This window comes from Nelumbo lutea, chromosome 2, assembly GCF_056320005.1.
Source record: "Nelumbo lutea isolate HS-2025 chromosome 2, American lotus-T2T, whole genome shotgun sequence".
Taxonomy (NCBI): domain Eukaryota; kingdom Viridiplantae; phylum Streptophyta; class Magnoliopsida; order Proteales; family Nelumbonaceae; genus Nelumbo; species Nelumbo lutea.
In genome coordinates this window covers 56370551-56384928 of record NC_142685.1, presented here as the reverse complement: position 1 = coordinate 56384928, position 14378 = coordinate 56370551, and the positions used below count along the sequence as shown (strand labels likewise).

General features: G+C 37.2%; 1 protein-coding gene across 4 annotated transcripts in view; it reads left to right on the top strand.

Annotated features, from left to right (window-relative positions):
- Positions 1 to 2953: 2953 nt before the first annotated feature.
- The window catches only part of DPB (Transcription factor DP), a 31002-nt gene continuing 19577 nt past the window's right edge, over positions 2954 to 14378 (top strand). The window contains exons 1-6 of one of the 4 annotated variants that reach the window (XM_088971714.1): positions 2954 to 3077; positions 3204 to 3447; positions 3596 to 3842; positions 4402 to 4481; positions 4765 to 4808; positions 12821 to 12883. In XM_088971714.1, coding sequence (XP_088827840.1) covers positions 3598 to 3842; positions 4402 to 4481; positions 4765 to 4808; positions 12821 to 12883 — 432 coding nt within the window. In that variant the 5' untranslated portion in view covers positions 2954 to 3077; positions 3204 to 3447; positions 3596 to 3597. Of the gene's footprint in view, positions 3078 to 3105; positions 3448 to 3588; positions 3843 to 4401; positions 4482 to 4764; positions 4809 to 12820; positions 12884 to 14378 lie in introns of those variants that run through there. The other 3 variants (XM_088971713.1, XM_088971717.1, XM_088971716.1) reach the window with 3 other exon arrangements.

Below are 14378 nucleotides of genomic sequence, written 5' to 3'. Positions count from 1 at the left end.
TAACTTCTAAATAAGAAGAGTAGGCCAAATACTGCCACTGCCCTTTCCAACTTCCCCGTGAATCCGTGACACGGTACAAATTTTTGGAAGAAATCGCAAAATACAGGGGAACCCAAAAGCCAAAACACAAATCTTGTATCGTTAACATCTTGTCCGATAGACAATTTACAGGATCACACAGTGGCTTGACCTGATTTAGAACAAGACCTGTTCACGGGCCGGGGCTTAGCCTCTTTATTAACGTAAAATATCCATGCCCTTGCCCAAGCCTGGTCCTTAATAAAGCCTGAAGTCCTGGTTTATATTATTATATATAATATAATTGGCCCAGGTATATTTACAAAAGCCTGGCTCAAAAATAATCGGGCTTGATACTTATAATCCGAGCTCGTGGACAGGCCCATCGGGCTACCCAGTCCATGAACAGCTTTATTAATTGAAACTGGGTCTTTCCTTGGGTTTCAGGCGGAATGCTCTATGGTGTTTGGTCTAGCTCGGCCAATTTCTAAATTCTAACCATGAGTCAGTGACACCAAAATGTTCAGCTTTTTTTTTTTTCCCTTTTTTCTTTTCTGAAGTTATATATTTTGAATTTTCATTTTTTAATTCGAAACATGATTTCCGAGACATTAATGGAGGTCTGTGTCTGTGATAACATGAGATGCTTCAATTTAATAATGGCAATCTTACAATGGAAAAAGGCCCCATACTTACTGTCATATGGTATTAACTACGCATGGTTGACCATTCCTGAAGTCTGCTATATAGTTTTAATTGCTCAAAAACTGCTATTCATCTCAGCTCACATTAATTGCTCATGGGAGTGTTCTTAAAATTTTTGAATAAAAGAGAGAATGGGTTACTTTTGCTTAAATATGTATTTAAGGAATAAACTCCCTTGAGATGGAACTTGGGAGAGAGATGAAGTAGGACTTGCGAGAGAGGACTGTGTCACTGTGGTAATTGGAAACATGATGTGGTAGAACAAAAATAAGGAGAATGAGAAGGAAAAAGGGAGACCGTGCACGCATCTAACCTTAGGTGTGACATATTTTGTGTGGCTTATGCTTCAAACTGGCCTCAAGTGTTATGCATTGCCTTTTCAACGAGCCTGGATCTCCTATAAGCAAAAACCCTGTGTTCATGGGACCCAACGACACACTGAAAATATCTAAATTCATAAGGAGATGTTTCCAATGTGTTTGGATGCCCATGTTTGCAAAGTGTTGAGATTTTGCTTGCAGGAGATCTCATTGCTTACAGATGAGTATGAGTGGGTTTGGTTCAGTTTCAAGGCAGAATCCAATAATGGATCAGTTCTAGGATTTTTGAATTGGAACCTACTCTGTCAAGTTCAATTCTAGGGTCGGTTTTGGCCTTGACAGTTTCGAGATTGGTTGTAGGGTTTATCTAATTACATCACCTTTACCTTTACATAGGGATGAGCATAGGTTGGTTGAGTTCAGCTTCAAGGCAGAACTTGGAACCTACCTATAGGGGTTAGTTCCAAGTTCTTTGAACCTGAGAGCTTATCCTTTTAGGATCAATTCGAGGGTCAGTTCTAGCCTTGGCAGTTCCAAGATTGATTCTAGGGTCTATCCATGGAACATGTTCTTTCCTTACACCGCTCCCCCCCCCCCCCCCCCCCCCCCCCAAAAAAAAAAAAAAAAACTATTCTTTAAAAATTGATTTTCAATATAATAAAAATAATAATAATAAAGTTCATAACTTATATTACTTTTATTGATTAAATTAAGCAATTTAATCTGTAGATTATCATAATGTATTAATAAACACTGCAAGCAATTTAAATTTTGTAAATATTACCCTTTACATACACATTCAAATAATAAATTGAAGAAAAATGATGAAATCACTTAAGTGACTAAATGGTCAAAGGAGGCAATGGTCTTTATAACCACAAGTGTTTGGGTTAAAATCTTGGCATCTTTAACATATTTGGGATTTATTTCAAGGCAAGTCCAGATCCAAACTCCCACCAAGGTAAACCATAGTTGGTTTCACCAAGGCCAACTAAACTATGTTTTTTTGGGTTGGTTTGGGTAGGGTAAGTCCCTAGACCCTAGAACTGGCTCAAATAGGTCGGTTCTAAAAATTTGGAACTATACTGTACTTATTAACAAATTGGGTAAGATTGGTTCAAGGTCGATTTTAAGTTGATTCCAAGTAAAACCTACTCATTTCCTAACCCCTGCCTTTACCACTTTGTAACAATCTATATACATATAGTGTTGATTCGGGTTCAACTCCATAATCAAACTCCAATCAGTTGGATGGGTGAATTGGTTAGTCGGATGAATATTGTGTGAACCAAATAACTGTAAGAATTGTACTGGTTTACCTAGTTGATGGCCAGACCGGAAATGCTTTGTTTTTGTTTTTTTGAAGGACCCCCAAGAATATACATTAACTGAATTTTCTCCCCACAGCACATGGAGAATATCTCCTGTTGTTCCCAATGCACCGCTGGATGTGCGTTGGTGCGAGGAACATACCCGGATTCGTTGTATTTTTGGGGTTGTGACTGCAGTCCCTCCACCAAACGTATAGTGTCGGAAGGGATTATTTTTCATGATATGAAAGTACAGGGGACAACTGTTGTAAAAAAATAATTAAGGGGGCTAAGTTTCAAACGGGCGCTTAGTACAAACAGGTCGGTCCCACCGGTATGGATGAGCTAACCGTTTGGAATTTGTGTGGACCGGATTTCTTATCCCGGTTCGATCAACTGACTCGAGCTTGATATAGAAATAGAGGAAAGGAAGCCTTGACGATTGGTGAAATAACCATGACATCATCAGGCCAACCGGTTTGCAGCTGCAGCTTTGACGAGATGTTGGTTAGTGGTTACTCTAAAAGAGGGCCCACAATTTGATTGGCGATGATAGGTAGGACGACTACGATGATGATGATGATCGGAAGGTTGAGAATTTAAACTGTATAAGACAACAAGCTCGTCCGTAATAAACGAAACAAACACCTCACGCGCGCCCGCTTTATTCCCTCTTTCTCTCCATTCAAGAGTCAAGACTCAAAGAAAGCTTGAACCCGGGCGGGTGGTTCCTCTCTGACCTCTCTCTCTCTCTCTCTCTCTCTCTCTCTCTCTCTTAGTTGCTCCTCCTTCCTCCATTGATTCTGCACCCATCTCTCCTCTTTTTCTAACAGCTTCTGTATCGTCTCAGGCGGTGCTTTGGTTCTTCTTATGTCAACAGCAGCTCCATCTTGTCCTTACTCCTTCGTTTGTTAATTAGATGGAAGGAACATCTGTCAGAAGCGAGTAGCGAGCGAGAGAGATCCATATCATATGGCAATGAAGTCTTCGTTCTAACAGAGGGGACCTCGCCACTGATGTTCTACGTTTGTTCACGTGCAGCCCGCCTAATTCTGCAATTTTCGCCTAATTCTTTAATTTTGGAATTTTATAAGGTGATTTTTTATCTGGGTTTTCTCCAGTTTAAGAGTCTTGCTTTGTTTGTTAAAATTGCTCCTTTCCTTCTATGTTTTAGTTCTTTTGTGGGGTATTAGAAGGGATGGTTGCTCTGATTTTTCAACTGTTTTGGTTGGGAGTTAGCAGGAATGGTGACTGGCGGGAATCAACCGGAAGATGGGGAGAAGAACCCAGCAAGCATTGCAAGGGGAGGCATTACAAGGTCTTGGGGGACAACATTTTCGGGGCAATCTGTCTCGACAAGTGGGAGTGCGGGGTCTCCATCCAGCCGTAGCGAGTTGGCTATGGCGACTCCTGCCAGTGAGAACACTTTTGTGAGATTGAATCACCTCGATATTCATGGAGATGATTCTGGATCTCAAGGAGCGGTTGTGTAAGTCTATTGTTCTTTGTTCTTCTTCGTAATTTTGGTGAGAATTCATGAAACTAATGAATTTAAGTGGGGTTTGTTCTTATGGCGGGCCATTTTCAAGTTTATGGGAAAGCCATGATATGTTTGGATATTAGGTGGGAATTTTTGGAATTGTTCAAGCATTTCACATATCTGGTTAGGAGAAAACCCTCAATTATTATATGCATATAAAGGTGGTATTTTTCTTATGCGTTGTGGAATTGTTATAAGTTGATTAGTGAAACAACAACCCTCAAACTCGACATGCACATGAAAAGGGTGTTGTTCTAATGCATTGCAGAATGCTTAGAAGCATTGGTCTTCTGTTTCAACTTTCATCAATTCTCAACGTTGTGGAGGGGAAGAAAGAAATCGTTGTTCTTATTTCTGATGTTTTATTCATTGTGTTTGTTTTGTATGCCATCATATTACTACTCTAATCTTCATAGTTAATTAACTCCTGAAGCCTGGTATTGTATAACTTCAGGCTATGCATATCTCTTTCCAAGAGGATGTTAACTGATTTTCTATTTCTGAGCAGTGGAAGGAAGAAGAAAAGAGGTCAAAGGGCAGTTGGTGGTGATAAGACTGGTAGAGGACTTCGTCAATTCAGCATGAAAGGTGACCACTTTTTCCTCCTTCCCTTTCTGTTATTCATTTGATGCACTGTTCTTTTTCTTTTTTCTTTTTTTTTTTTTTTAAATTTTATAAACGGAAGCAGTAGCTACTAGCTAGGTGAGGAGTTTCTTGGGAAACTCTAGTCCTGCACTTAAGAAGTCTTATATGTTTTTAGTACATATTGTTTAGAATTAGGCCATTGTCCATGATGACGATCACTTGCAGATAATTATTTTGGTCATTTTCTTGCTGATTTTGTTTTTATCATGTCTGTGGTTGTTTCTAGTCTGCGAGAAAGTTGAAAGCAAGGGAAGAACCACTTACAATGAGGTCAGGTGACTTTTGAACTCGTATTTATATTTTTGTATTGGGGGAAAATAATTGTTAACTTGTTGTTTGATCAGTCATCAGGTTAGTCATAAAGTGTTGGCCTTCCAATAAAAAAAAGTGTTTGCCTTGTTGCTTATCTTGGTGAAATGCTCCGTGTCTTTCATTGAATTTTCTCAGTGATTCATATTATTTGAATGACTGTGTACCTTGGTGGAGGTACATATCAAATAGGTGCATAAGTTACATGTCTCACTAACTACAAAACGCAATTTGTAGTTGTACTCCTTATGATTGGACAGAATTTTCTATGCCTTTTGAATATCACTAAAAATGGTGATTGGTTTTTCCCTTTGGTTGGGAGGTTCTGTTTGGGAACGGAGGGAGTAGTAAGAATTAAAAAAAAAAGGATAAAAACTTGGTAACTTCTAAGGAAGTAACAACTTTGACAACCGTAAGAGGTGGCTGTAAAAGCATCAGGGGAAGAGGAAGCGCTGGTAGGGGCAAGACACAGGCAGTTTAGAGAGATTCTTATATTGGTGGGTGTGGCTTTGATTTTTTGAGGGTGTCACTGTTGGGAAATTCTGGAGGCTGTAAGGTTTATAATTCTTTGTTCTCGTTTTTCGTTTCTTTTGTAGTTGGCTGCGGTTTTGAGAGGCTTAGGGTTGTAGATTTGTACATCTTTTGGGGGGCCCTTTGCTCACTTGCACTGCATAAATTCTGTCTTTTGCTACTCTTTCTTTTTCTAATAAAATTGTTTTCATTTTACTATTAAAAAAAATTCATGTTTATGTGCATGTACATGTCTCCTCAAAAACCTACACCCAAAACCTCTGAGCTACTATCTTAATGAACTTGGTGAATTATACTATGATAATCATAGATGTTTGTAAACCTTGTGCATGATGGGCTCAATGGATGGAAAGGCATATATATTCCTAGGAACTTGATTTAAAAGATAATAGATGCAGATATGTGATAACTGATTACTGATACAATGAATGCTAACCTTGAGTTATGCTAATTGCTTAGCACTGATATGCTTGAATTTCTGGTATATGAACTGCAAATATAGATTATAGTTAAATCATTTTGGACACGAAATCAACCATTCAAGGAGATCAAGCATGCCAATGACATTAAATTAGAAATTTCCATAAATGCTAATGTATAGCAACCATTTTCATTAAGACATCTATTTATTTGCACCAAGGCATTAAAACAGGATCAATCCATTATATGTACCCAACAAATCTTGCAAATCAAAGCCTTCTTAGTATCGGTTAAAATATTAAGATATGACAGCAAGCAAAATAAATAGTATTAAGATTTTACTAATAACACAAACTATAAGCAATGAGGGATATATGGTCCAAAGAATTAAATCTTGACATGAGAATGAGATAATTGCATTATTGCCCACTAAAATTTCAAGATGATGACCTTTCCGAAGGGACCTTGTTAGACTCATCCCTTGAAGTATAGCTATTGTTTCTGCCATTGTTGAGTTTCTGTGGCAAATGGGGCCTGAACATAATGTTATAATTAACCCTCCTTCATCTCTGAAAATGTGTCCTATACCAGATGGGCCAGGGTTGCTTATACGTCACCCATCTAAGTTTAGCTTTATCAAATTTACATGTGGTGATGACCATAGAGGGCTGACTCTTGGTCTGGATGTGGAAGATTCAGCCATCCAAAATCAACACATTCCAACGTATTCATGAGTAGAAAAAGAAGAAAGAAAAGAAAATTCGAAAAATATAGGGGCTGAACCCCTATTTCTGTTATAGGAAAAGGAGAAATTAGTATATAAAAACACAAAATTAGTAAAAGAAAAGAAGAAAATGTGTTGATTGGACAACATGCTATGATCTTTCTTACTTATTGGTTCAGGTTTTGAAGTCTTTGAGGGTTCAATACAGCATTTAGCAATGTTTGTGTTGATTAAACCCTAACAAATAAGAAAATAACAGAAAGAAATTAGTATATAAACACACAAAATGAATATTTTAGTTTAAAAATGTCTATTTTATAATTATAACCTCAAAAAATTAAGAATATAAAAGTTTGTTATAACACACTATAGAAAGTAGACTGGCAAATTGGAAAGTGTAGCTTTGATTAAAGTTACTTTGCCCCCCAATGAAATGTAGTTCCTCCTCCAGGCCACCAATCTTTTTTCAAACTTTTCCACCACAGGGTTCCAAAACAGACTTTCCTTTGGGTTGGCACCTAGGGGAAGCCCTACATAGGTCAAAGGCCACTCAAAATAGGTGCAATCTAAGCAGGCAATGATAGTCTCCAATACCCCCTCATCCAAGTTTAGTCCAACCACACAACACTTCTCAAAATTGATTTTCAAATTAAAGGCACTCTCAAAGAGGATAATATGATTATTCAAACTTCTCACTTTCACCAAGCTACAATCCTCACAAAAGATGATAATGTCGTTTGCAAATTGAAGGTGGGTTATCGGAACTCTATTTCTACCAATTCTCCAACCTCTTATTAACCCAACCCTATATGCTTCTGATAAAAGTTTACTAAAAGCATCAACAACCAAAGTGAATAAGAAGGGGGATAGTGGGTCACCTTGTCTTAGACCCCTATAGGTTGGGAAGAAGTCATTGACCACCCCATTGGCTAGAATAGAATAATGATAGGAAGTAAGGCATCCCTTAATCCATTTACACCATCTATCCCCAAAGCCACACTTCCTGAGCACCTCCAACAAGAAACTCCAGTCCACTAGATCATAGGCCTTATCGAGATCCGATTTACAAACGAAGCCTTGATTACCCGATCTTTTCATCTCCTCTACACATTCATTTGTTATTAAAGTTTGATCAATTATTTGTCTCCCTTGAACAAAAGCACCTCGGGCTTGGCTAATGATTGATGGAAGCACCTTTTTTATCCTCAATGACAAGACTTGAGCCAGAACCTTGTAAATGCTAGTCACCAAACTGGTAGGTCTAAAGTCTTTTGGATGATTGGCCTCTTTTATCTTTGGAACCAGGGCTAGAAAAGTAGCATTAACTCCTCGACTTATCATTGAACTTTCTTCAAACTCTCTAAAGACCTTAAGCAAGTCTTCTTTAATTATATTCCGACAATCTTGAAACAAAGCCATAGTGAAACCATCCGGCCCTGGTTCTTTAGATCTATCCATAGAGAAGACATGTCTAATTTCATCATCCTCAAAGTGCCTTTGCAACCATCATTTATTTTCTTTAGAAAGTCTTGGCCAAGTAACACTTTCCAACTCCACCTTATTACCTAGAGGCCTTCTTAGAATAGATTTGGTGTGGGCAACAAAACAATTGGCTATCTCCTCTTGAGACTCATATGTCACTCGATCTACTTCAAGTTTAGTCACCAGATTTTTCCTCCTCCCGTTGGCCATCTCATGGAAGAATTTAATATTTCCATCACCTTCCTTAATCTATTTGCATCTAGATTTTTGCCTCCAAGAGATTTCTTTCGGAAGTAGTACCTCTTCTAAATCCCTCTTCAACTTCCATCTCAATTCTTGCTCCTATGTATTCATGGTTCTTTGGGACTCCTTCACATCTAACTCCTCTATCTAGGTTAACAGAGTTGATTTCGATTCTTCTAGTCTCCCAAATTAGTCTTTATTCCAATCCTTCAGTTTTGATCTCAAGCTTCTCAATTTTTGTGGAGTCTCACCCCTTTCCACCGGCCCCACTTATATCTTCCCTCCACCATTCCTCAATCTTCTTCACAAAGTTGGGGTGTGTCAGCCACATGTTTTCAAATCTGAAGGGTCGAGGACCAAGCCTAAAAGGTTCTTGTCCTAACTCAATGGGACAATGATCAGACATAACTCTGGATAAAGCTCTAGCTACCAAGTCCCTCCAATGACTTTCCCAACTTTCACTAAAAATATCTGTCTAGCTTTGAGAAGGTTGTGGTTTGCCAGTAAAAATTCCTTGGCTCCTCTCTTCCCAGATGGACTAAGTTAATGCTAATTTTGTTTTGCTTTTCCATAGAAACTTGCCCTCTTTTCTTGGGTGGATTAAAGAAGGAGATGTTGAAAAGGGGCCACCTGCATCTAAAGAGGGCAAAGAACCACTCCCAAATTCCAATTACTAAAGGACAGGAGATCGGTAGATGGTATATAGATTCTCCACAACAAAATCAAAGCAAACAGAATTACAGATGTGTGGGGATAGGCACCAATTTGGTCTTTTCCTTTTAATAGCATCACAAATATTAATTCTTTGAATGTAGCATCCGTTTTTGTACATGTTGAAAGTTGTCACACAATTCTTTTTCTCCTTGGTTGACTTGGTGTATACATATTCACAATGGAAGCAGACAAGTTATCTGTTACAATTGAAAATGGTACTCCTGATTCTCATCCAAATTGGATATTGTGTTTTCATTTAGGCCAAGGTGGTATTGCATGGCATATCTTTTTGTTATTGATTACAATATTCCAAATGCTATAACTTATTTTTATAGAACTTCGTGTAATGCTCAAGGACCGTTTCTTGGTATATTTGTAAAATCTTGGGGTCACAAGTGTGAGAATTAGGTTTGAGTCTGAGAGCAGCCATTTTGAGCAGCCATATCCAGTTCACCCATCCCAAGACCCTTGATGGCTGGGAACATTGGGTATTGGCCCTTTTTTGGTTTAATAATGCTCAGTAGTGCTTCCCCTAGCTATCTACATGCCTATTATATGTGTATGCATAGAATTTGAGTCAGCTACCATGTTTTGCAACAACTGTGTGGAGATACAGTTGTTTAGTTTGTGGATCCACTACTTGTTACTTATTTGTTACTGTTTTATTATTATTTGTTATTGTTCCTCTCTTTTATGTAGGTGGCAGGGATATTCCTGTCTTTGTACCTCTTCTTTTGATTAATATAAATAGCAATTCATTGGGGTGGCAGTATAATAAGAATCTGCACCTCTTTTTCTTCATTGTCTTTTCTCTTCTTTTTTTTTTTTTTGATCAGCCTGTCTTTTCTCTTATTCTTCTTCTCCCTTGCTCTCTCTCTTTCTCTCTCCTTTTCTCTTTTCTGCTGTTTACTTACAAAACACAGGTCTGATTACCATTTGCTACATTCAACTAACTACGTTTCTTTTGTGTGAGTGTTTCTACCATCATTCACTCTGCAATTAGTTAACTCTTGCTGATCCATTTCTGCTATTGGTTTCACTTTCACATTCTTCAATCTTATCTAGCTATTGAAAGTTTCCACAACATTGTATAGTGACAGAATTTTGCCTTTGTAGCCCTGAGCTGCGTTTTGTTCTCTTTGTACATCATCTCATGTACCCCTTATGCTATTAATAAAGTTGGTTACTCTTTTCTCTGAAAAGTTTATCTTTAAGATCATGTATGCCACCATCCTGTTTGAGAATTTATTATCCTTTTGGTATAAACCCCAGCGAATTCTTAACAAGATGATGTATGATGGATCTGCAAAGTTTTCTTCCAACAAGTAATGGTCCAATTAAAAGGCTTAGGTTTCTTGATTTGAAGGAAATTGTCATTTAGCTAGCTGTATGGTGAGGGACTTCAAAAGTATTCCGAAAACTTGAAGTTTCGGCAATGGTAACCCTGAATCCAAAAAATAATCATATTCAAGTAGCAGTTGAAGAAGAGGTATTTTAGGTTAGTCGAAAGTATGAAAGTGATGCGAGGTTTTTTAGTTGCTAGAATCTTGTCATTTGTGGTTGGGATTTGAATTTAAACCTAATCGTTATTCAGTAGTAACTAAGATCTACATGAATATGCTTTAGTAAATTAATTCACAACCAAAATTTCCAACATAACGACTTCATGTGCATATTAAATGTATCCATGTGAAATGTGGTTTTCTTAGTAGCTAGAGCATTGCCTTTTGAGTTCCTTGTCATCTTGCATCTTCCACTTACTTTAAGGTGTAGGGTTATGGTTGGGCCTAACTAACTCCAACCCAAAGTGATGCAGCCACAAAGGGGAGAAGAATCAAAGGTGGAAAATTTTGGAACCGGGAGAAACTTGGTTTTGGTTCTGGTGGGGCACAACATAGATTGAATTTTTAGATAGAGTAATCTAATCTCTTGAAATGAACAGAACGTGTGGTTTAAATACTGATTTGGTTTATTATAGTTAATTTTAAATTAGTAATGGGTTTTGTAGTTCTTTTTTGAGTATTTAATTAGTCAAAACTTCAGATGACAAGTTCATATATAATCCGAGAATATGACAAGCAGGTAATAGAAGTTGCTTGCTCATGAAGAAACTCCAGCTAGAACTCTCTATGAATTAATTTATAGTAGCATTTGTATGGATGAATTAAATAGAATGAAGTTTTTTTTATGGTAATACCTGCCAGTATGCTATTTCTCTTCTCTGAACCTGTGTCAATTTTTTCTTATTTTCTGAAAATCTCAGATGGACCTTAGCTCAAAAAATATGATCATAATAACCTTGATCTTCGGTGAACTGGCTTGACTATGTCTTGCTTAAATAAATTAGTAAAGCTATCCCTAGAAGGTCTCAATTAGAAGATTGAAATTGATGCCCTTTGCATTGCAAATACCTAAGGTTGCGATGCAAATGTATTGCTAGCATCAAGCATTATAGGATGGAAGAAAAGGAGTGCAAGAAATCGATTTGAGGGCAATTGTGAGCTGCTGGTTAAGTGGCAATAAGCAATCGGCATGGGCTTATAGGAATGAGGTGAAGGAAATTCAGCATTTATCCTTGGAACTGTAGATCACCTTTTCTTGGTTCAGAGATCTGCAAACAACTTTGCATACTCAATGGCAAAAGCTGCAAAACAAGGGGTAGTAGAAGAAATCTAATTTAGGAAAGGGTAACCTGATGATGTAAAGAACAGAGGCCAGCTAGTTCAGCTAGGCCAATCTGATTGTATGCGAGTACATAATTTTACTTCATAATCATTAAAATTTGATACAGTTATAAATTGAAAAAAAGAGAAAGAAAGAAAGAAATGTCAGAAATCCATCAAAAGGTATGGCTCTAATTTTGCAAGATTTCCTGTGAGGTTGATGATGAAACCAAATCTTCAAATTTGGCAGTTGGGTCATCTTGAAACTTAACCTGGTGTGATTTCATTGTCAAAAGCTGATTATAAAAAAATTTGTTGTCAAAACCTATTGCTGAATTTCCGAACTCCTTTTTTCTTCCTCTTTGATTGGTAACATATGACTTTATTGATTATGAAAAAAGAATTGGATGTATTTACAAGATTGATAATAGTAAATGATTTTTATAATTCTTAATTTTTTGTATGTAAAATAAAAAATATTTTTATATGTATAATTTTTATTTTTGAGAAAAAGATTGGCTTGTAGTCGAGCTCGAGGTGAGCCGAACTCGAACTTGTGAGCTTTTGAACCGAGCCAAACTTGAGCTCGAGCCTAACACTATTTCTGTGAGCCGAGCTCAAATAACCAAGTAATCGGCTTGGCTTGACTCGAATCCACCCCTAATCATCCCCAGGGAAACTAACCCAGTTGCTGATGGCTAACCGTGGTGGAGTAAGGGACTAAGAGGGATGTGAACAATGGAGGACTACCATTCTGGGATGGATATTGTTTCTATTTAACTTGCATATGAAGCATAATTTGTAGCCTTGTGCTTTCTTCCATGTCCTTGTTTAGGGAACTGGATTTTGTACTTGTATCATCATCTTTGTTATGTTTTAAATGGAATTTTACTTCAGGTATCTCTTATGAAAAAAACGTTATCTATCAATATAAAAAGGCCTTTCTCTAGTGCTGGTCCCTGCTCTGGCATTATAGCATGAATTGGCTATTCTTAGATTGAACCCAAGTTTTCATGCTTATCAGCCTGAGTTTTTATCATCACATACAGCAATGGGGCAAAGATAAAAAAATAGAAGAGTCATCTTTCATGTTCTTATTTGTATGCCAACCTCATTATCAATGAACATTAAATACTTGCAAATGTTTGTAGATGCTTTATTTCCTTTTATTCCCTAATTCAAAAGTTGTTTTCCAGGTTGCAGATGAACTTGTAGCTGAATTTGCAGATCCTAGCAACAGCCTTGCATCTCCAGATCAGGTAAAAAGTTTTCGAACAATCTAATTGAAGGGTGTTATATCCATATGTCTACTAAATGCTCAAGAGGTTGCATGGCCTACGTGTATTTCTTTTTCTTGCTACTAAACTGGCTGCATTACTATAAGTTTGATTGAGGACATTGTCATTTCACATGTTTTCACGTAAGATTGTCCATTTCTGCAATGGTTATTGGGTGGAAAGAGACGGTAGCAGGGGGCTTTGATCTCTTTGATATTACAGCAGAGATTTGGCTCATTCTCTCTCCAAAGGAGGATTGAGGAGATTTGAGATGTATTTGGGCCTTCTTTCCCAGGTTTGCTTGCTGTTACTTTTTTCTTCTTTTTTCAGTTGGTAACTGATGTAGCCTATAGGACATGAAAGAGAATTCCTACTAGGGTGAATGTGATGGGTAAAGAAGGGAAATTGATGATCTAGATTATGAAAAAGAGGTTCAGACCTAAAATAGAGAAAAGAAAGAGACTAAAGATTGCACCTTTTGAATAAAAAGAGATAAAAGAGAGAAAAGGTCATGCTGTTACCCATAGGTAGTTTCAAAACAAGCCTTTATTCAATTTGTTCTCATTTAAAAACAGAATTATGATGACTATTTTTGGACTCAACACAAGGGCTCTGATCTCTTTTTATAGTCTCCAATTTAGGCTAAAAAGTCACTTACAAAAAAAGGTTTAAAAATTGACCACATAGACCTCCTAATTGCTTTAAGACTAAAGCTAACAATAGGTAACCTTAAGGACACACAAATAAGGACTTACGCCCCTAAACTAAAACAACTTTAATAACACTCGACTAATCCTGTTACAACTGAACAGACCAAAAACAACTACAAGATAGAGCCAAAAAACTAGAAAGACTTAAATACTTTGACAAATTGACACTTTGTCCTTGGAATGGCTATAACCTATGATGTCCAGATTTGGATACAGACATGGGCAGAGAGATACAGGAAATGGGTATATCACTTTCCATTTCCTAAAATACCAAACATGGATACAGGTATGATTATCCCATGCATATATCGTGCTTTTATCTAGTTTCTGAACATAGTTGTCAAGTGCCTTGCCTGAATTCCATGGATTATATAAAAATATCTCTCTTTAGGAGACAAAAATCACATAGCAAGCACTTTATTGCGATATTATTGCTATAGCTAACATCTTATTACTATGTGTGTTGATTCCTATAATATATTATGTATATTACTTACACTTTGTTTTAAGGGTTTTATCACTAAAACATGAAAGATCCAAGGTTTTAAGAAGAGAAAAAGAATTAATGAAGAGAAGGTTAAAGAGATGGGTACAAAGCAAGGTTTTTTTTTTGATCAATAACAGAAACAATTCATTAATGGGGTGGTAAGGGATTTTTTTTTCCAGCTAGTAGGGGTATTAGACAAGGGGATCCACTTTCACCTTTTCTCTTTACCTTGGTAGCTGATGTGTTCAGTTGAATTATCACAAGGGCTGATAGAGAAGAT